The 22,076-nt window shown below is 46.7% G+C and overlaps 1 protein-coding gene and 1 long non-coding RNA gene across 2 annotated transcripts in view; both read right to left on the reverse strand.

Moving 5' to 3' along the window:
* jarid2b (jumonji and AT-rich interaction domain containing 2b) overlaps positions 1–8,536 on the reverse strand; it is a 74,431-nt gene extending 65,895 nt beyond the window's left edge. The window contains exon 1 of the mRNA XM_058046860.2: positions 7,887–8,536. Coding sequence (XP_057902843.2) covers positions 7,887–7,931 — 45 coding nt within the window. The 5' untranslated portion in view covers positions 7,932–8,536. The remainder of the gene's footprint in view (positions 1–7,886) is intronic.
* A 1,004-nt stretch (positions 8,537–9,540) lies between these two features.
* LOC144899542 (uncharacterized) overlaps positions 9,541–22,076 on the reverse strand; it is a 57,429-nt gene continuing 44,893 nt past the window's right edge. The window contains exon 3 of the long non-coding RNA XR_013627727.1: positions 9,541–10,250. This is a non-coding gene — a long non-coding RNA (uncharacterized LOC144899542). The remainder of the gene's footprint in view (positions 10,251–22,076) is intronic.

Raw genomic sequence — 22,076 nt, forward strand, 5'->3', positions numbered from 1 at the left:
CAGCGTTTTTGGCATCATGAAGACGTTTTTATTGCGTGAAAAGAAGTAGCAGCGGCGGAGGATCGATACCACCTCTTGTTGCTCCAATCCCTCCCCCAGGCTTGATTCACCAGACGCGCAAAAGATGACAGCATCACAATAGGGGATCAGATGGGGGATTGACACCGGATGAAAATATGGGGACAGGTTGGAAGGGGGTTTATTCAACGGATGTAGAGGTGCTAGAATAGGGGCTGGGAGACGGACATGCCGCCAGATTAAGGGTGCTTCCACACTAGCACCCTTCAGTGTCTTTTAATCAAACTCTAATCAATTGGCTTGGTTCAAAACAAACTGGTCTTCTGATGAGGTGAAAGCAATCCGACATCAAAGCAACTGACAGATGAACAAATCAGGTGTCAGACTATTGACCGTTTGTGTGACCCAACTCTTTGACTCCTGAAATGCAGAAAGGTGAAAATTGTGTCACCCGTGCACGCCTACTGCATCGCATTAGCCATTATTTTTCAGAAAAATAAATTACACGGCGACGCCGTTATTGAAATCATGTTGGATTGACTTCTAATTTGCCACATGGCTCAAAACACCCGCTGTAACTTCAGGGTGTTTAGTTGAATCACCAGCAAATTTGGTAGAGGACTGTAGACTGTGTAAGCACATGTATAAAATGTAAGCAAGATTGGTTGAAAAACGTGGCTGTCACCAACCAAAGCATCTTTCTTACTGAGCAACTAACTCCTCATAAGTCATTAAAGGGTCCCTGGCATGATTCATCAACTCTGTAGACATATGTATTATATATCATGTTAATCATGTTCTACATTGATTTGTTGAGAGCCAATGGTACATTTGCAGTTCATGGCACCAGTCATGACATTTCTGGATGTGAGATAATGTGGGTAAAGCTTCTGGGGGGATAGGGGGTTGATCATCTACTTGGTTCAGTACATCTTTCATCAAAATAGTAGTCATGCCAAAATGTTGTGTTGCTGCTGGATGTTCACAATAACTGACTGATACTGTAAGTTGACAAAGCAAGCGCAAAGAACAAGAGACAGATGGATACCCATCTCAAGTTCTGTCCTTTGCAAGTAATCGTTTCCCTGATGACTGCTTTGAGGGAACACCTTTACAAGAATATATATAAGCTATAAAAATCCCTTTACTTACATTGAGAAGCCAATTTAAACATCAAAGGATAAGCAACCCCAGAGTAACTTACCATTCTATGTTTACAAGGTGACCAACATTCATCTCCATGTTTTAAGACTCAAGACCATGTTCTGCTAGTTCTCCACCAACAGATCTTTCAAATCTTCACGATAAACACCCTCTGTCGTGCACACTATGTTTGTGTAGCTGAAATGCGGAAATGAGGCTGAGCTGTGAGAGCTAGTTCATCATGGCTTTGTACCATAAACTGCTACTGTCTTTTTTGCTAATTTACCATCCAACATTCTAGAACATAATTACAAACTATATATAAATATTTAACACAGTCAAGCAAAAGCAATCAATCATGTCAGAGCCATTTGTTTCATGGCGATAAAACCTGGACAATATCTGATCTGGTAGTTTCCTCCTTACTTGGTCATATATTGAATATTATTTCTCTTGACATTCTTTTAACCAATTAGAGAAAAGAGAAACGTCACATGGTTGTCGGACATTACACTGAAGAGAAACTGACCAAAGCCATCAACTGGCTTAAGCAAGCTGTAGAAGTGAAAGCAAGTCAAGTAACAAAACATAAAAGCAAGTGACACCTGCTTTTTTGAGGCAGATTGACATGGCTTAAGAGAAGCTAAGCTGGTATTAAATTGAAAATAATGCGGTGCAAAAACTCCAGTAATAAAAATAATTGTTGACTTGTCCTCGCTTGCAAAACCAAGCTCGGGACCAAAATGAAATGTTGATCGTGGACGGATAAGCTGTGCTAAACACACACACACACACACACACACACACACACACAGAGCCTCTCGGGGCCCGACCAGCTGTCTCACTCCCCCATCGCCATCCACACCCACACAGGAGCGTATTAAAAAATCTAATAAAGTCACATGACCGAGTGAAGTCGTGCACAGAGAATGTGCTCCTGTTGTACGTGACACATATACACACACACCTATGATCAAGACCTCTATAACAAACCAAGTCACGCCTTCAAACTGGTTTCCAGTTGAAGGCGTGCGGGCGTGCACCCAGAGACCTTTGCCTGTGCATGTGAGTGAGCCGCTGCCAGCAAATCAAAAGAAAGAAGAAAACATTTTTTAAAACAAAAGGTTGCAAGCAGCTGATTAGGAGTGAAGGTCACGTTGCATAACAAGAGTGTGATTGTTTTGTGGTGTGGTGTGTGTGTGTGTGTGTATGAGACATCACCAGCGTATAACATAACTACTAACAGAGACTGTAACGGAGCAACGGAATTTTACTTTGGGGACGTGGGAAATTGGGGTGCTGTAACTTCATTTTTCAGAATATGACCAAACAAAACGCTGTCTTGGCAATCAGTTGAAGTGTTAAAAAAAATCAAAATTAGGTACACCTGAACGCTAACAAGACAAGTTCCACCTTCACAGTAACCTATTTTCTCAGATTTTCATAATGTAAACAACATATTAGGAAGTACTTTGCATTGCCATTCTGTACTACTCAACACCACATTGTATGTATTTATAGATAGATATTATTCACAGTAGTCCTTTCACGTGCCCAACTATGGATTAAAAAAAGCTATTTCTGGGATACCAGCATTATGCACCAAGAAAAAAAAGAAAAATGCACATTTGTTGTATTAAAAAAATATACTACCTGTATCCAGATCCTCACAAAAATGAGCAATGATAGCTCGCATAGTAGTCTGTCTAGTTCTTGAATTATTGTCTAATAAATAGAAAACTCACCACTGTACTATAAAACAGTCTGAAGAAAACACCTTTATCCAGAGCTGCACAAAAATGAGCAATTCTACTTCTTTGTGGTCCCAGCATGTCAGTTTCTTGCATTATTCACCAAGGTCAAATAAGAAATGCAGATTGGTACAATTAAAAAGTGCATCAACATGACTTATTTATTGGTCTGCGGTGAGAAAGCCTGTGCAGATTTAGTTTGAAGCTTCCCCAAACCAGTTAAACACATCTCTAACAGTAGAGTCAATCAAAACGTCAACATTGGATTGCACCGGTATTCCCTAAAGCTTAAACACGTCTTTGGCTCCTACGGTCCCGGGGTCGTCTTTCCCAATCAAAGAAGATGCTGTCAAGAGTAAAAAATACAGGCAGCTGGAAGTGTGCCACGTGTCCTCATGTCACACGTTTGCATAAATATACATATATGGAAAGAAAATGTTGCTGCAGAACTGCTCCAGTGTCAAACTCAAGGGAAGCATATGGAAAAGACGGTAACTCTCCACCCGGCGCCTTTCAGCGGCTCCACGTGGGACATAAACATAGCGAGGGCCAGTCAAATAAACAGGCAATAAAGCACAGCTCCGCTCTTGGTTTGCAGTGGTAGCCATGGTGACCGAGGGAGGGAGGCTGCACAGTAAGTGAGCCCTGCACACGTGAGTCAGGAGGTGGGGTGGGGGTGGGGGGGTAACGAAAGGGGGATTTGCATTGAAACATAAGGTTAAATGAAGCACGCAGAGGCTCGGGCACGGTGGAAAACAACCCAGTGACCCTCCCGGCGTGGTCCGACATGGGGCCCACATTTCATTTGGACGGCCCCGAGAACCAGAAGTGTGGGGGGAGATAAAGAGAGGAAGACCGAAGGGAGGGTGGGCCGAGGCTTTGCACTGCCCTGCTCTATTTTGGTTTCTTTTTTTTTTTTTAACGCACTCATCGCAGTGGATTTCCAACTTGGCCCTCATCAGTTGTGTGCCTGATGAAACAAACACTGACAGCCTCTTTACATTTGCAAAGGCCCCTGCAGCAGCTGTGCTTGTCCCACACACACACACACACACACCCACATACACACATGCACACAAAGTCTGAGTGTGAGGCCTGGCTCCAGCTGGGGCCTACAGGCAGGAAAGAGCGGCCTCGGCCCAGTACAGCCCACAATGCTGCTGTGATGCTCACTCTGGCTATCTTTCTTCACAATGTGTGTGTCATGCTTGGTTAGCTACAACAACACTGGCTCACATTAGCGGTCGTCCCCTCCACCGCCAGACCCAGCAACGAGGGTACAAGGACCCTATTGGAATTGCTTTGTTTCCTCTTATTCTTATGACCACGGCAACTAAATGACCTTCGGACAGCTTTAACATACTAAAAAACTAAATGTTGCGACCGTGTGGCCTGGTCATCATATTTGCTAATTATCTGCCACACGGGCGGGTTGACAGGTGAGGATTTGGCGCATTTCTCGGGGTCATACTTGAACAAACCCTTCCTAGGGACTTGGCTGGATGGCCACCCAAATAGAATCTTGTGTATTACACAAACAGGCAATGATAAATTGTGAAAAGTGACTTTTCATGGCAAGTTGTGAGTAGAGCTTTCCTGCGAATTGGTCTGTTTGCCATAAAAACATACCGTATCCCTAGACGGTTATAAAGCATTAGCTAGCCAGTCATCCTTAATGCAGAACCCCGCATGTGTGTTCGTCATGCCGAAATGTACACAATTCACTGCTGAACTCATGCTCAAAGTCACACCGCCATTTTCCTATGATGGTGCCTTTTGCTAGGACACACAAAATTGGCATTACCAGCCACCACAAGTTGCCTCACTGCTAAGTAGAGGATGACTTCGCTTTAAAGGGTTCCTGACATGATTTATCAGCTTTGCTTAAATATATCATATATTGTTTGTAATTATGTTAATTCCCAAAAATGACCTTGATAGTTCATGGCACCAGCCATGACAAACAAGCTAGCAGCTCAGCCCAATTTCTGGAAGTGACATAGCGTAATACTGCACATCAAAAGCAGCTTGTCAACTTGGTTTAGAATATTTTCATTAAAATAGTAGTCATGCCAAAATATTGTGTTGCTGCTGGATGTTCACAGTATCCCAGTGATAATGTAAGTTTCTATTCTTTTCTAAAAGATGAAGATTTAAGGCGACAATGGACAAAGCAAGTGCAGATGACGACAGACAGATGGACGTCCACCTCGAGTTCTGTGCAGTGATGAGTCCACTGACGACAGCTTCGAAGGAACGCCTTTACAAGAAGCATTTGGTTTCAAAGTACAGTATGCAAGCATTTTGAAAAAGAATGCTATTCTGCTGGTATGGAGGAAGAAACAGAACAAAAAACAACCACCGTGTGTGGTTTACATGTCTTCTCTAAACTATTCCACAATAGCGACAAGGCTGCAAAGCAATACATATATTATCCAAGCATCTTTTGACAGCGATATGTTTACTGTCATTTGCGCGCATCCATGCCATTGAGAAACCTTGGCGGACATACACTAGCCTCTCGCTTGGTCATTTTGTACACACATGTCTGTCCAGGTTGCTCGGTACAATATGGCCAAGTCTGCAACGATAATAAAAGCATGGAAAGTACACCAAAATGTGCTGTGCATCCTCTTTATGCCAATGAAATCACCTCCTCAGACCACTTCTTTTTAAGTTGATACGTAGTTAATCCATACTTCATAAAAGATGTCATTCTGCATTCAGCCATCATTTCATTACCATTAAACTCAAATATCATCCACGGCTTGGGAGATGTTTATTGGGGGGGGGCGCAAGAGCGGTGGGTGGACTCGTGTTTCTGGGGAAATGGCCAAGCCAAGCATGTATAATTGTCTTACACTAATTAAGGGAGGGCACCAGGGGTGGGATCGGCAGGACCAAGTAGTCCATCTCTCAAGCCTAAAGAAAGAAGGGAAGGGGGGCCCAGAGCAGGGACACCCCCCCCCCCCCCCCAGGTTGGATCCGCAACATTTGCAAGCTGCATTTGTTGCAGGCCAGACTTGAGGGATCAACTGCAAGCAGCTGCTGAGAAATGCAAGACAGATGTGGAAACATTGCCACAGCCACCCGGCCCCTGATGCTACCACTTGAGCCCCAATGGTCACATGATAAATGCAAGCGTGCAAGGAGGCCTCAAAGGTCACACGGTCTGCAACACACAAGCAGTCTTTTAAAATGAGACGACGGTGACAGTCATGGCAGCGCAAAGGGCTGCTCTTCAAACAAATCACTGTTGGTTGATTTCAAGCATGTCTTTAAACGCACTGTTGTTCAACTGTGTTACGACCATGAGCACATGCACACAAACGCACCACCGGCTATAACTTTAAACGGCCTCACAAGACAAGACAAAACTTTGAAGCCTAATCTGCAGCATATAGAGGTGTGCTTATTTTTTGGTTTCAATTACAACTGAAACACACCGCAATGAGTGAGTCACGTGTGTTGCAAGCATTTAAACACACCATGCAGTTAGTGTGTTTAAAACAAACGCACCACAAGTTATCATTTTAAATAATCTCACAAGACAAGACGTGAAAAGCAACACATGCTGCATTATGTTGTTTTGGTTGCAATCCGTAAGGACCGTGTTTCTATCTGGAGCACAGGCATTCAAACGCACCACCAGCCATAACTTTAAATGGCCTGAAGAAACAAAGTGAAAAGCGGGCAACTTTCACTCTTAACCTACAGGATATACTGCAGATGTGTGTTTTCTTCGTATCAACAATGAAACACGCCATGTTGTTACAATGAGTCGCGCGTGTTGCTAACAATTAAAACAGACCATGTAACCATTGTTGTTAGAATGAGAGCTTTGCTAGCACGAGGACGTGCACCCAAACGCACCACCATCCACATCTTCAAATGGCCTCACACGAGCAGACGTGACAATTGACACATTTGACTCTTATTTTGTAGGATATATGTAGTATTGTGCTGTTTTTGGTTCTCATCGGCAAATGACACGACGTGTTGTTACGACAAATGAGTCGTATGTTGCTAGCATGAGCACATGCACTCAAACGCACCACCAGCCATAACTTTAAATGGCCTGACAAGACCAGACGTGGGAAATAAAGCGACAACTCTGATGCTTTAAACAATTTGTTGACATCGTCGCTCACCATGACGAAAGTCTACAAACCACAACTCTTATTAAGCAGAATTCCCTCAAATGTAACCGAGTGATATGTTACGACACGGTCACCGGCGTTACATGCTAGCAGAAAATGGTCGTCTCATACGTGAGACCCCCCCTGCAATGCGACTACACGTACACGACTTGTTTCAATTCAAAACATGCACTCTCTTTCCAGAAAAACACACATTTGACGATTAAAAGCGTGCCATTTTCAGTGTTCTGTTGACGGCAAGTGGACGCTAGCATGCTAACTGCTGTCCTGTATTGCATTAGCTAGCTAGCAAGCAGAGGTCACCATTGCCATGTCTACATCATTTAATTCTGACAAAAAGTGTGGAATATAACTCTATAATCCCCCACGCAGTGTCGTGGGGTGGAAAAGGCACAAAAAATGCTGATCTGCATGCCCCCCTTTCCTACTCTAATACACGCACACACACACTCACTCTTTACAATTAAAGAGCCCAGTCCAGTTTAAAATCCACAATGACAAAGATAACATCGTAAAACTGTAGCCTTTAAAGCCCATTTTTGATGTTTCGCCACATTTGCACACAAAACAAGGTGAGAGAAAGCGTTCGGCGTGGAGCTACGAGTCGAAAAAGAGCTGAGCCATGGCCGACGACCTCAAAAACGAATATCAGCGTGCTCAAACTTGTGTTTAATGTGTGTACAAAATGGAGAAAACGATCGTTTAAAAGTGTTTTTTTTTAAGCACAACAAGTCCCCGGCAGAAAGCGACACTCCTGGTTAAAGTTTTTAAAAAATCGAGGTGACAAACTTGAGTGTTTTTGTGGTGTACTTACGTATTTCTTCTGTATGATATTCCTTTTAGGTCTTTCCTTGGTCATTATGCAAATTTCCCCCAAGAAAATGTTTGGCTAAAGAGAGAATGGCCACATGAATGTCTTTCTTTGCGGGGCACACCGCGAATGTCGATTTAAATCCCCGGCTCTCTGCAAAGGGAAGGGAAAAACTCTTCTTTTCAGAAGCACAAGCCTTCCTTGATGTTTATCCTTCGATTGTTTGCACGGAAAAGGGAGAATCTTCAAGGGTGCATGGCCGATCCCGAACTCACAGGAGGGGGTAACATAGCCAAAACAATCGCGCAACAACAATAAGTTCCCTTCGGCTGCTGGAGGCTCGGTCCCGGTTCTTTCACCATCGTCAAGGGGGTGATGGTCACCAAAGTTGCATGCTCGTCCACCACGCCAAAACAATAAATAAGATTAATAACGAATAGAAAGTGTTGAACGTCCTCCTTTCTCTGTTTTTGTCCCCCCCCGCGACTACTTCTTTCGCCGGAGCCCGCTGCGGTCGTCGAGTAAGAAGCTCTCCAGCGGCACTGCTGAGCTGCCGACTCCGAGCAGCTCCTTTCTTCCTCGGCGTCAGCCTATCACGTCTCTCGGTGTGCAGCGGTAACTTTAAAATCCTCTCCGAGACAGCCCCCACGCAACACCCCGCAACCTCGCTCTTAATCCGCATTTGAAAGCACTTATCAACATATTTACAATGCCGCCAATATTAAACGATTAAACAAAATTAAACTATTAACACATTTTCCTTAGAAATAGCGTGAATGTTCGTGCTGCGTTCCATGAAACTGGGTAATCAAAAATGCCAGAAAACCAATGCAACTGACAACGAAGCCTAACTTTATTGTTCAGTTTTAACTAATTAACTTTCGAATGGCACATATTTTACACAAATTTGATATACATCATTATTAAAATTGGAATATATTACCATTTAATTGATAAATTTGGAATTTAAGGAAAAACTGCAAAAATGTTTCAGAAGCAAAGTTATATAAAGCAATGTAGTCTGTCACATTGGGATCCAAGTTGGGCGCACATAATCAAACTGGTTGCTAACCATGTGGCTTTGCTGTGTGCAAGGACATATACAATAAAATAAAATAAAATGACTTGGATTGATGATGACTGGCCAAATTAATCATTCAAATGAAAAAGGAACTACCCAGAACTTTCCACAACGGCACAGGAGATGTTGGTATTCCTGTCCGTGGATGCTAAAAACACCCATCATATTTCTTTCTTTCATTTCTTCTTCCACTTCACTATTATTACGCTCTACATGAAGCACAGTGAGGTCTTTAGTACAAAAGGCTCTGTGGTATATGACAGTGCTCTGGCGTTCGTGGGAATCTGCTACAAAAATATTAGTGGCTCCCAAGATTTGAACGGAATTAACAGGCCTGTCTGAGGTTATTCCCAACTGGGATTTTGTCTCCCGGGCCGCCGGTTGAAGAACCCTGGCTTATGGGATGATGTCAGCGCAATCTAAACAAAAAGTATGGGGGGAAGCAACAAAAAAAAAGGAACAAAAGAAAAGTCACAGGCTGCTCAATGTTTATGTAAATTGGGACCCTGACCCCCGCTACCACTCGCACCCCCGCACCCCTCACAGCATTGTGTCTCGGCATGAAACTGCAGAATTACATAATAGCACCAATGCATGTCTGAGTGAGAGCCTGGCTTTTAATGACAGAATACGTTAAATACGGTTAAATTAGTCACTGGCCGCTTGCTAATGCTAATCTCGCTATCATTGTTTCGGGAGACCAAACAATCAGAGCATAAACCTAAGCGGGAATGAATGAAGAAAAACAGAAAATCAATAGGAGCCGTTCAATAATTCCTGCGCAAGGCTTGTGGTTGACATGATATTTATACCCCCCACCCCCCACCCCCAGCGTTAAGTCATGTTCTATGTCATATAGCGGCAATAAAGAACTGACAAAATATACTTTGATGTGTTTTAAAGTAATGCTCATGTACATTGCTTTATTTACAGTATCAGTCTTCATTTATCCCCCCAATCAATGACAGCCTCGGGAGTCCTGTAGGCTATTCAGAGAGGCTGCTTTTAGCCCCCCCTAGCCCCCCCTCCATCCCCAGGGCGATGCTTTTCCAGGGTCGCGAGCCCCGCCGGCGCTGACATTTCGGGCCTCGCGTGAATCGATGAGATGAGCAGCGGAGGGGATTTCGCTTTGAAAAAAAAAAAAAGGTTGCAAGGGTCGCATCTTCATCCTTGGATATTGTCTTGTGCAGATTGACCCGACTCGACGGACGAGTCTGCTCGTTTACATGACAAGCACAATGCGCTCGTTCCTGCTGCCAGTTAGTCGACATCACCGCCACCTCGCACTACAGAAATAAAGAGAAAGACTCAAAATCATCAAAGCCTACGACACGCGTGTTTACTCGACATACGTGTCATAATTAAGGCGGTCGCTCGCCCCGCCTGTTTTTCTTAATAAACAGAAAGACACCCAATAATGGGCAACATCAAAGCAAAGAGTGTGAGAGCGCCCTAAAACGTCCACTTTGGGACCCCCAATGTTTGCATTTCCAGTCTCTGGAATGTCATGTAAACAATTAGCTTACCAGATGATGTGCGTGATTACGACCAAGTAGAATTTGTGTTGGTGCGACGCCAGGAACCATTGGCGTGGTTTTGTTGGTCTTTTAAAGGGACAGGAGGATTTAAAAGTGCTATTTGGATGACGCTCGGCTCTCATATAAATGGCAAAGCCAACAGATTTAAAGTGTGTGTGTGTGTGTGTGTGTGTGTGTGTTTGGGGAGTGTCCATACTGTATGTGTGTGTGCTGGTGGAGAAGGCCAGGAATTGATTAGAGCTTTCACTCTCAATGTGGTTAATTGCCCAGTGAGGCTTAGCAGACGGTGCTGGCGAGATTGATGTCCGATATCCAAGAAGAGGGGGAGTCTGTGTGTGTGTGTGTGTGTGAGAGATGGAGGATGGGCTGATTTAGGCTGCATTGATAAGGGGCCAAGAATTTCCCAATTAATGTTGAAAGATGGAACGCCTAAATGTCTCACACTGTGGAGGAAAAAAAAGAAAACACAGCAAAAGAGTCTTGTCATGTTTGTGTTTGTTGTTCTTTTTAGCAACTTTCCCAGTTTGACTCTGGACTATTCAGCTCCAAAAGGCAATGATTGGATGCTGGCACGGCATCAAGCAGCTGATCCATATCTGCGTTATGAGGCGGCGTGAAAGTAATCCAGCAGTCCAAGGTCTCCGCCGGTTCAAACGCTCCCATGAATGCAGAGAAACCGATCGCAAACAATAACTGTCAGTCGCTCGTAGAGGAGTCGGCCGTGTCGTGCGGGATAAATCGTCACTAATCTGCCTTGAGTGTTACCGGGGTTTTACACCGCTCAATTGGACTCTTTTATTGTACAATAAAATCAAATATAATCAAGGCCACAAAAGCAGGTACAACGGGCAATAGAAAGACATTCCAATATAATTCAAGCTCCTGAAGTCGCTGAAAATAAAATAAAAGTCAACCTGCCATCCTTGTTTTTATTGTCAAATAAAATAAGTGTAAAGGTCGCTTTGATATTTGACATTTTGCCAAGCCACCCTAACAAGGATCTACGTATGTTCTCCCAGCTTCCTGTTTTATGTCACGAGGTGGATTCAGACTTTTCCTCCACTGCTAGCTCTTCCATGCTTTTATTTTTATTCCCAGAATATTTTGGTATATCATATTTATGTATTGTTGTCAATTTCCCCACTAAGGGAGGAATATATTTTATTATTCTCCTTATATAACAACTTTACAACCTAATTTTCCCAAAATTGCAACTTTCTTTTGTTAATATTGCAAAAATTATTGCGGAAATTATTGTGAAAATATTTTTTTCCCTCAGAGTATTACGATGTTACGCTCAGAAAACATTTTCTGACATTAATGTTACAATTTGTTATATTATGCTATGACTTTATTGTAATATTTCTGCTTGATCCTTGTAAAATGACTGCATTTTCTTGTCCTTTTGTTGAATTGTATTTTTTTTTTAAATGTGCTGAGGGCCGATAGACGGCCCCCAGGCCACACTTTGGACACCCCTGCCACAGCCCGTCCTAGCAAATATTGTGGCAGGCGAAGCTCGACGACAGCCTTCAAGGGCAATATTGTGTTGCGTAATTGACTCTTTTGGACTCTTTCATCATGTGGCGATGCACTAATGATGCTAATTGCGTCTAATAGTTGCGCTTTTAGCTTGGCTATTATTATTATTATTATTATTATTATCTTTAAGTGGCTGCGTCTTCTTCTTCAAGCCAACTTTAATCATTTCAACTCGTGCAATTCCTTAAATGACACCATCATTTTCTTTGAGTGGTTCTTTTTCTGCAATGTTCTGCTCATGCCCAGAGGCTGATGACAGACACGAGGTGGGGCGGGGGCGGTGTCTTTAAAGGGAGCGTCAACATGAGGAGGAAAAGCCAGGCCTCCAGGCCCCGCACACCGAAGTGTCCCGAGGGAACAGGAGTCCTCCTCTCCGTGGGTGCCCTAAGTTGACCCATCTGGAAGCTAAATGCTAAAGTGCGTGTGATCATCACAGCCGCGGGACGCCGCGGCCCCCGGGACGCCGCTTGTGTTTCACTAATGAGGCAGTAATCCCCGGCGCTCACCTGGCAACCTCGGCCAGGTTAACCCCCTCCCTCACCCCACCACCAGCCCGTCCCACCACTCCACCGCAGGGTGTACTTTTTAAAGTGGACTCAAACTGTTTCCTTAATGGTCAGATTTGCTTCACGACCGGGACTTCCTGTTAAAGAAGGCGTATGATACAACAGTCAATGTCACATGACATCATACTTTATGTATTTACCTTTTGAACGTCCATAACTGTTCAGGACTGATTTAAATGGGCAGCTATGTTTGTTCATGTAAATTAACCCCCCCCCCCCCCAACCCCCCCCAGAAATGAAACTATGTTCTACCCGGGCTAAACTCCAGACCGCTAGCCATCAAACCGCAAGCCCGCACTGTCAACTTAATGTCTTGTTTGTAGCTTATTTTGACATTTAAGTATGTCCACAGTAGGACCCGGGAACAGACTATTTCAACTTACATCCTTTCCCAGGGGAACATCTCCGCAATTGTAGTGCATCTTCCACGTTTTGCATTCACAGTCAGAAACCAGACTGGACTGGAGTGTGCACCCTGAGGGACGCCCTGCCGGCTCTCTTGTTTGTGCTGCCACACGGAGACTAACGACGCCCCGCCACAAAGCTTCCACAGCTCAGGAGTGACTGGCTGACTCATGTGGGTCAAGACCTGCCACAGGTGGGGGGGATCCCAGGCTGAATAACACCCCCCCCCCGTCCCACCCCAGCAGGCAACCACAGGCTGGGACACCTGCACCGCACACAAAAGCCACAACGCCCCCCTTCCTCCTCTTCTGTGCTTCTTCCAGGAGAGCGAGGAAAAGGGAGAATAAAAGTGGGTTGGATGGGTGGCGGGGGCGGGGGGCTGGGGGGCACGCGGACACAAAGTAACACAAACTGGAGTCACAGCAGGGGAACAGCTGGAGCCCACTGGGAGGCTGTCTGGGTGGTCCAGGAGGAGAGGAAAAGGACAAAGATAGACACAGATGCTAAAAACGTTCCCAAAGCCAAATGAACTTTTTATGATGGACAACCAATCAATTGGCATCAAAGTGTCATCATTCCAACAAGTCCGTCATCAATAGTCTCATTAGACGCAGAAAGGTAATTCAAAGCGTGCGGAAAAAAGTGCCAACACTGGCTTCCAATCACGTTAACCATTATCCCCCCCCCCTTTTTGTCTTGTAAGAGCGGCCCAATTACGGTTTTGAAGAATGACACATTTTCACCACCTTTCATTCACTTCCATTTATCAGCAGCCTCAATTCATTCGCACCAAAGTTAGCGTGTTGGTGATGAAGGAGGCATTCGTGTGCACCAATTTTGCCCGTGTTTCTTATCACGCCAACATGGTTTGCATGATAAAAAAAAGAAGGTAACTCATGCGGGAGGTCCTGTGCATTTGCACCCCCCCCCCCCCGGGTATGTGTGCTGTAATTCAGCCTCATACAGTACGTCTGTGGGCCAATAGGCTGCTGGTGGTCAGGTGACCGTCTAGCTAGCAGCCCCACTTTGAATTGCAGTTGAAATTCATGGAACTCTACTTCAACTAAGTGAATAACCACAGCTTCTTTTTCTAAAACAGGGTATGCATGAGGAGGGGGAGGGGGGCTAGCTGAGCGCTATCCTCTCCACGGGGCGCCGCTCTCGTAGAAGTACCTCGCACAGTGGTGGGTTTTTGGGGGGAATTTGGGAGGAAAATACGAGTCAGTCTGACTGTGGCCTGATTGCTCACATTACAGACGTCTTTTGGAGCACTGTTAGGACACTCAGTACATTAGGGGTGTCACTGGGTTCTGGGGACGGGGGGTGGGGGGATTGGCCCCCTGGAGATGCACAGGATATGAATGATAGTAGACATTCAAAAAAATCCAAACAACAAATAAGGAACAAGAACCGGGATATAACTTTCCCACTTTTGGACAGATTTAGTAGAGATACTCAATTGTTTTAGGCCACCATTAAATTTACACAAGTACACACAATTTACACTGCTAAACCGCTGCTCAAGCTCTACAACCATCAATTATATCATAATCATTATTATATTATTAATTAGCCTATTATTATTACTATCATCATTATTCTTCTTCTGATTATTACTACTACTAGTAGTATTAGCTCGTATTAGCCTGCTTTTGGAATGGAATGGAATGGAATGGCCTTTATTGTCATTATACAAGATGTACAACGAGATTGGAGAGCTTCTCCTTTCAGTGCAGTAGTCAAGTTAAAAAAAGTATACAAAAAGTAGAGTAAAAAAAGACAATTTAACAAGATATATACAAGATATATACAATATATCCAAAATATACACATAATATTGCACAGGAGCATATGCAGGAGCAGACATATTGCAGATATATTAATTTTAGCGCAATGATAAATGGGTCTTAGTGCAAATAATGACTGGTGTATACAGATGAGTAAAGTCACATATGAGTGTATTGTATTGGGTTGTTAAATAAATAAATATGTTTGAAGTAGTAACAGAGGCAGTGATGGAAATATTGCACATTTGCATTTTGCACATGTTTCTCTATTATATGCCCTGTTATATGAAATTTGTTTGTTTGTAAAAAAAAAACAATCTATAAAAAAATCTCAATATATTTAGGTGGTCTTAAGAACATTTTACGGGGGCCGTATTATATGAAATTTGTCAGAGATTTAGAAAAATAAAAAATAAAAAATACAAATAATCTATAAAAAATATAAAATTATTTAGGGGGACTTAAGAACATTTTAGGGGGACTGAAGCCTGTCCAGGGACAGTTATATAGCAATTAAATGTACAGATTGTATGGCATGGGGGGTGCCCAACGTGTGGTCCGCAGCTTGTTATTGTATTGGCCCGCGACACATTTTATAAATAAATACAAAAGTGGACCCCCACATCCTTTCATTTTTCAATATATGGCACCTCAGTGGAAAAAGCCCCCCCCCCAGGTATAGACTGGACCGGTAAATAGGCCACACCCAGGCTTGGCCAACTTGGCCTGGGCTGACTGGTAAACAAACATTCACTTTAAGACAGGGGTCTCAAACATGCGGCCCGCGGGCCCGCAGGACACTAGCTTGAGGCCCCCGCCTTGATATGAAAGTTTAATGTTAGTGCGGCCTGCGCAAGTTTGATATGGATGCTGTATGGTATCATGTACCCAGAAAAAATTATTACATTTGATTAATGTTCATGTTAAAGGTTAAATAACTGTTAATAGTTATCCTCCCTATCCGTGTGGAAGTGGTAAGTTTTTGGCTATTTAAGTTTCAAGGAAATAACTTGAAGGCTACCGTTTAGGTCGCTAGATCTCTAGTTTGCGAGTTAGCATGTCACGCCCTGCGTGAAGTCCTGCGTGACAGTTGGTTTATGTTCTCGGTTTAGGTTTTGGTTTCCGTTTTGGAACTCTTATTTTGTAGTTAACTTCCTGTTTTGTCCTGTCGTCCTTGGTTGCCGTAATCGTTCACACCTGTCCCTAATTTGTGTGGGTATATAGTTCAGGTGTGCGCTTCTCCCTTCGTGGGATCATTATCGTTTGTCTGCCAGCAAGTTGTGTTGCCTTATTTCCTGCTGCTGCAACTAATGCTTAAAATAAATATTATTTACCGGCATTTGGTCCTGCTCTCTGCATCCTGGGGTCTCACCGCAACACAGTGATGCCGAAACGTGACAGAATGATCCCACCAAGTGACGAAGACCTCGCGGAGAGCGATTATTGGACCTGGCAGCTCCTCAAGGCGATGGAGGACGAGGAGATGGCGATGCCGCCATGGGAGATGGAGGATTTGGTGTGCGGTCCGGACGACACGTTCGTCGCTACGGCGTGGCTGTATCCCGGACCCGCCGACGACGCTCCAAACCCTTCGCGACGCCGACGCAAGCCGCGGCGCCACAGAGCGACGCCTAGCTCGTCTTCCCCTCCACGCCAAGTCGAGGTGCACCCGCCCTCTTGCCCTGCCGGCTTCGACGGACCCGACGACGACCTCGCGGAGTTCGACGAATGGACCCGGCAGTTCTTCAAGGCAATGGAGCAAGAATGTGCAAGGTATACTCCGGAGGAACTGGAAACCATGGTGTGGGGGCCGGACGGCACCCTAGTGCCCATGGCGTCGGTGTTCCCGGTAACCGCTGCACACCCTCCGACGCGGCGGCGTCGCCGGCGCACGGCACGTCGCCAAGAGGTGTGGCCGCCCTCTTCCGCCTCGCCATGTCACGCCACGGCACAGCTCAACTCTCTCGCTGCTGCCGAGTTTCAGCCCGTCGGGCGTTCCCTGACTGCTCCCGTGGCAAGTGGCGAGGCTCCCCGGATTCCTCCAGTTCCCAAGCCACGCAGCCCCAGGTGTCCCCAAGACCCGGCTCCCGTGCCAAGCTGCGTGGCCTCTCGGATTCCTCCAGTTCCCAAGCCACGCAGCCCCTGGGGTTTCCAAGACCCGGCTCCCGTGCCAAGCTGCGTGGCATCTCAGATTCCTCCAGTTCCCAAGCCACGCAGCCCCTGGGGTTTTCAAGACCCGGCTCCCGTGCCAAGCTGCGTGGCCTCACAGATTCTGCCAGTTCCCAAGCCACGCAGCCCCAGGGGTTTCCAAGACCCGGCTCCCGTGCCAAGCTGCGTGGCCTCTCGGATTCCTCCAGTTCCTAAGCCACGCAGTCCCAGGTGTCCCCAAGACCTGGCGCCCGTGCCCAAGCCACGCAGCCACTGGGGTTCTCAAGACCCGGCTCCCATGCCAAGCTGCGTGGCGTCCCTGATCCCGCCCGTGCCCAAGCCGCGCAGCTTCGGGACCAGGCAGGTGGCTGTGGCCGGGACTGTTGACCTGGAGGAGCCAGTAGCCCTCCTCCAAGCCTCCCTCCTCCCTGCCCTGGTTTCGGCTCCCTCGGATTACGGCGTCTGGGATCCGCCTTCGAGAGGGGGGGCTAGTACCACCTGCTGGGCTACGGTGGAAGCACAGCCCAGCCCGCCGATGGAAGGGGAGGATGGCACCACCTGCTGGGGGAGTGGGGAGGCACAGCCCACTCCACCTGCAGGACGAGCAGCAGGGCTTGCTGGAGCAGATGGACAGGCTCTGGCAGGGACGACGCCTGCTGCTTCGCCGTCGGCGCGTCAGGGTCGGACGCCTGCTGCTTCGCCGTCGGCGCGTCAGGGTCGGACGCCTGCTGCTTCGCCGTCGGCGCGTCAGGGTCGGACGCCTGCTGCTTCGCCGTCGGCGCGTCAGGGTCGGACGCCTGCTGCTTCGCCGTCGGCGCGTCAGGGTCGGACGCCTGCTGCTTCGCCGTCGGCGCGTCAGGGTCGGACGCCTGCTGCTTCGCCGTCGGCGCGTCAGGGTCGGACGCCTGCTGCTTCGCCGTCGGCGCGTCAGGGTCGGACGCCTGCTGCTTCGCCGTCGGCGCGTCAGGGTCGGACGCCTGCTGCTTCGCCGTCGGCGCGTCAGGGTCGGACGCCTGCTTCTTCGCGTCGGGGTCGGACGCCTGCTTCTTCGCGTCGGGGTCGGACGCCTGCTTCTTCGCGTCGGGGTCGGACGCCTGCTTCTTCGCGTCGGGATCGGACGCCTGCTTCTTCGCGTCGGGATCGGACGCCTGCTTCTTCGCGTCGGGATCGGACGCCTGCTTCTTCGCGTCGGGACCGGACGCCTGCTTCTTCGCGTCGGGACCGGACGCCTGCTTCTTCGCGTCGGGACCGGACGCCTGCTTTTTCGCGTCGGGACCGGACGCCTGCTTTTTCGCGTCGGGACCGGACGCCTGCTTCTTTGCCGTCTCCGCGTCGGGGCCGGACGGCCTCTAGACTTTCGGCCGGAGACTTGGTTCTACACCCAGGGCGCCCGCCTGAGGAAGCCTACCTCGCGCTTGGTCGAGGGCGCCCCCCGGAAGGCGTTTACCAACCCAACCATTCCCTCCATCACTTGGAGGGGTCTTGCTGGCTCCGCCGGGCCTGCCGCCCCGGCCGGCCCCCAGAAGGGTTCCGTCGGCGACCCACCTCCGGTCCCCCCACCACCCATCCCTCTTTGACTACTATTTGTTTTGGACGTCTGGGATCCGTCCTTGAGGGGGGTGTACTGTCACGCCCTGCGTGAAGTCCTGCGTGACAGTTGGTTTATGTTCTCGGTTTAGGTTTTGGAACTCTTATTTTGTAGTTAACTTCCTGTTTTGTCCTGTCGTCCTTGGTTGCCGTAATCGTTCACACCTGTCCCTAATTTGTGTGGGTATATAGTTCAGGTGTGCGCTTCTCCCTTCGTGGGATCATTATCGTTTGTCTGCCAGCAAGTTGTGTTGCCTTATTTCCTGCTGCTGCAACTAATGCTTAAAATAAATATTATTTACCGGCATTTGGTCCTGCTCTCTGCATCCTGGGGTCTCACCGCAACACAGTGATGCCGAAACGTGACATAGCATGTGTCTCAAGACCCTGCAGTTGCGCAATATGTTGTAAATAAAAAGAGTATAAATGTGACTATAGTCGTGTTTTGTCATGTCTACAGGGCTCTAATAATGCTTTGTTCATTTTAATCTGAAAAAAATAATTTGTCTACCCACCAACTATATGTGGTTTCTTAAGTTTTTATTATTTGCCGTTTTATTATTATTATATTTATTTATTACTGATTGATTGATTTTCTTTATTCTTGATTTGTTTATTTATTTTTCATCTTATTTTGTGCAGAAAAATAAAAATTAAGATATTTGAGAACAGTGGAATGTTTTATCAGAGCTTTTATTGTAGAAAATCGGAACCAAAGCACTGAAAAAGTTTGTATATTTTTCTGCTTTTAATACATTTTTTGGAAAACCTGATGCGGCCCAGCCTTGCCCAGACCCTAGCTCCAGTGGCCCCCAGGTAAATTGAGTTTGAGACCCCTGCTTTAAGAAGAAGGACGCTGGACCAGATGCTCCGCAATGAGGGGAAATACAACCAGCGACCGTGTGGATGAATCCAAAAGCTGCGTATTAAAATGAATGTAAACTCGCTCTTTCCTCGTTGAAACTGCCACTAAATGACCCCCCTCCCGCCCCCCGACCATGTTGTGCTGGACGTGATTGTCTGACAAGCGTTGTAGACATCACTCCAGACACTGTCGTCTTTGCACACTGTAAGAGCGCACTGCATCCCTCTCGGCCAGATCAATGCCAGATCAATTTTGCGGCATCTTAGTATAAAAGAGGCTAAAGTCATTAAACAGGAAGCTTGTTTCTTACCCATGTTTGTATTATTTGTCCACTATTGACACAAATGGCTACTTCCTTTTGGGAAACAAGGAGTTGGAGTGGGCCTTTTCCACAAGTGACTTTCCTCATGTTCCCGATTGGACGGAATGTCCCGGCCTTGAGGGATTCATGAGCTTGGGACGTTAGGCTTCCTGGTCATAGCTGGGTGCTTAGATCCCATATTAGACTCATAAATTGCCTCTCCACTACGCTGCCGTGTTAAGTGTTAAGGCGTTAAATGTATAAAATAAAATCCATTTCCCACTGATGCATCACACGTGTTAATCCCGGCTTGTTATCTACGACATCAAACCCAATTTATCCAGATTTAACATCAATTCTCAGCTCGGCGGAGAGGAAAAGCACCGGCGTATGAATTAATGATCGCCCGCCCTCCTCCCCACACCGCCCCGCCATCTTTATTAATACTGCTCCCTTATTCTTTTTTCTCCTCTCCCTGAAATGATCTCAGATCAGTCCTGCTAAAAGGTTAATGAGATGGCTTTGCTTTAAACGGGAAAAAAGTGCTTTCATTCAAAAGAAGCCGTAAACATCCTCCCTGCCATGGCGATCACGCCGATGGTATTAATTATCATTACTTTCAATTACTACATCCAGCCGGGCCCGTCAGTTACCAGGGCAGCTCCCTGCGGAGCAGACGCCACCCGCCGCCTCCATCGCACGTTCATTAGCGGTGCTCCGTCAGGGTGTCCTTCTATTGCCTCCGACTAGCAGCGGCGGCCGGCGCACGATTCCGATGTTAAACGTTGAGGGATCAGGACGAGCGTTGGGGGAGTCCTTGACACAGATAGCGCCCTTTTGTTTGCCCCCCCCCGCACCCTCCCCCGGAGTCTAGCGGCCCTCATCGCCGCTCCACCTGACACAAAACATCCATTTGAGCCCCATGAAATATGGAGAGGCTCCTCATGAATTGTTTAAGGGGCGGGCGGCGTGCCTGTCAATGGCATCACCGGGGTACTTTTTAGGTAGGGTGCCCTGGGTCCGAGCTACAAATATACACGCAGTACAACAGCCACAACGCCCGCTGGGGTCGAACCATAACATCTTTAAGACACCGAACCGGGGACAGAGTGGGACAGGGAGTCTCTGCTCCCCAAACAGATTTTCTGAAGCACATTTAGCAGCGTTTTTGTCTCACTCTTTTTGGTTTATACTCTCAGCAGTGGTTCTTAATGATTCTGTGTCATGCCCCCCCCCAGGCAGCAGCAAACGGAGAGCAGGAAAATGCATACAGGAGTCAAATTGCATGTTGAGTATTGAGAGTATTGCTAAGTAAACGTGTACATGTTGGCAGACCAGGTTTGTCTTCTACCGCCTTGCACCGGGGCGGATCATTTCACCGCCGTGCCCCCAACTTTTGACCATCAGAGCCAAAGTGATCATCATCATGTTGAATATCGATGGCCGTCCGGCAGAAAAACAGGATGCACTTAGCATCCCGGCATGAACATAAATATCCTAATGCGCTACGCCGCATCGAAGGCCCAGGAGGAGGAGCCAGCACGACGTCCACGCCCTCCTCATAAACACAAGAGTCCAGGAGAGAGCGATCAGCCAACCTCTGAGTTGGACCTCACATCTTTGGGGTTTTAACAGTTTCAGCGTGTGATTGATCAGCGTTCCGAGGGCCCGCCTGACCAGAAGTGCTTCGGCGTGTGCACTTGCTCTTATAATGGAGCACTTGGGAGGCCACAGCATTTGAAAGATGGTGGGGATATATTATTCATCTCTTCCCCCGCGCCATTACCGTATATTGCTGAGCACCTTATCTGCCCCCCCCCCCCCCCCCCCCGTCTGTGTGTCTCCATCCACTCTTTCCGTCTGGATTTCCTCCCCACACATCTTTCCAAGGACCGAGTCATGAAAGCGCTACAGAAGAATTGAGACGAGGAAGAGATGATCCCAATCAATATTCTCAGTAAATAGGATTGCCAGACTCTCCGTCTCTCGCGCCGTCTCCTCGGATGTCTTTAGTAAACGCCCCCACCACATCATCGTGGACAAAGATGCAAACTGATTTTGATGTGCTATATATATCACTATATTGACACTTACTATGGTACCCATTATGTCATTGGATGCTCATATCACCTCCTACTTCGGTGCGTGACAATTTTTCTTTTTAAATAACAATTAAAAAAAAAAACTAAATAAAAATTTATGAAAATTAATAAAATAAATTATTAAATTAATAAATAAAATACATTTGCTAAATTCAAGGATGAAGAGCCTTGAACCAGTCATGATATGCTATATATATCACTATATTGACACTTACTATGGTACACATTATGGCATTGGATGCTCATATCACCTCCTACTTCGGTGCGTGCC

The sequence above is a fragment of the Doryrhamphus excisus genome, linkage group LG7 (genome assembly GCF_037039965.1).
Source record: "Doryrhamphus excisus strain RoL-2023G ecotype Guam linkage group LG7, RoL_Dexc_Guam_v1.1, whole genome shotgun sequence".
Taxonomy (NCBI): domain Eukaryota; kingdom Metazoa; phylum Chordata; class Actinopteri; order Syngnathiformes; family Syngnathidae; genus Doryrhamphus; species Doryrhamphus excisus.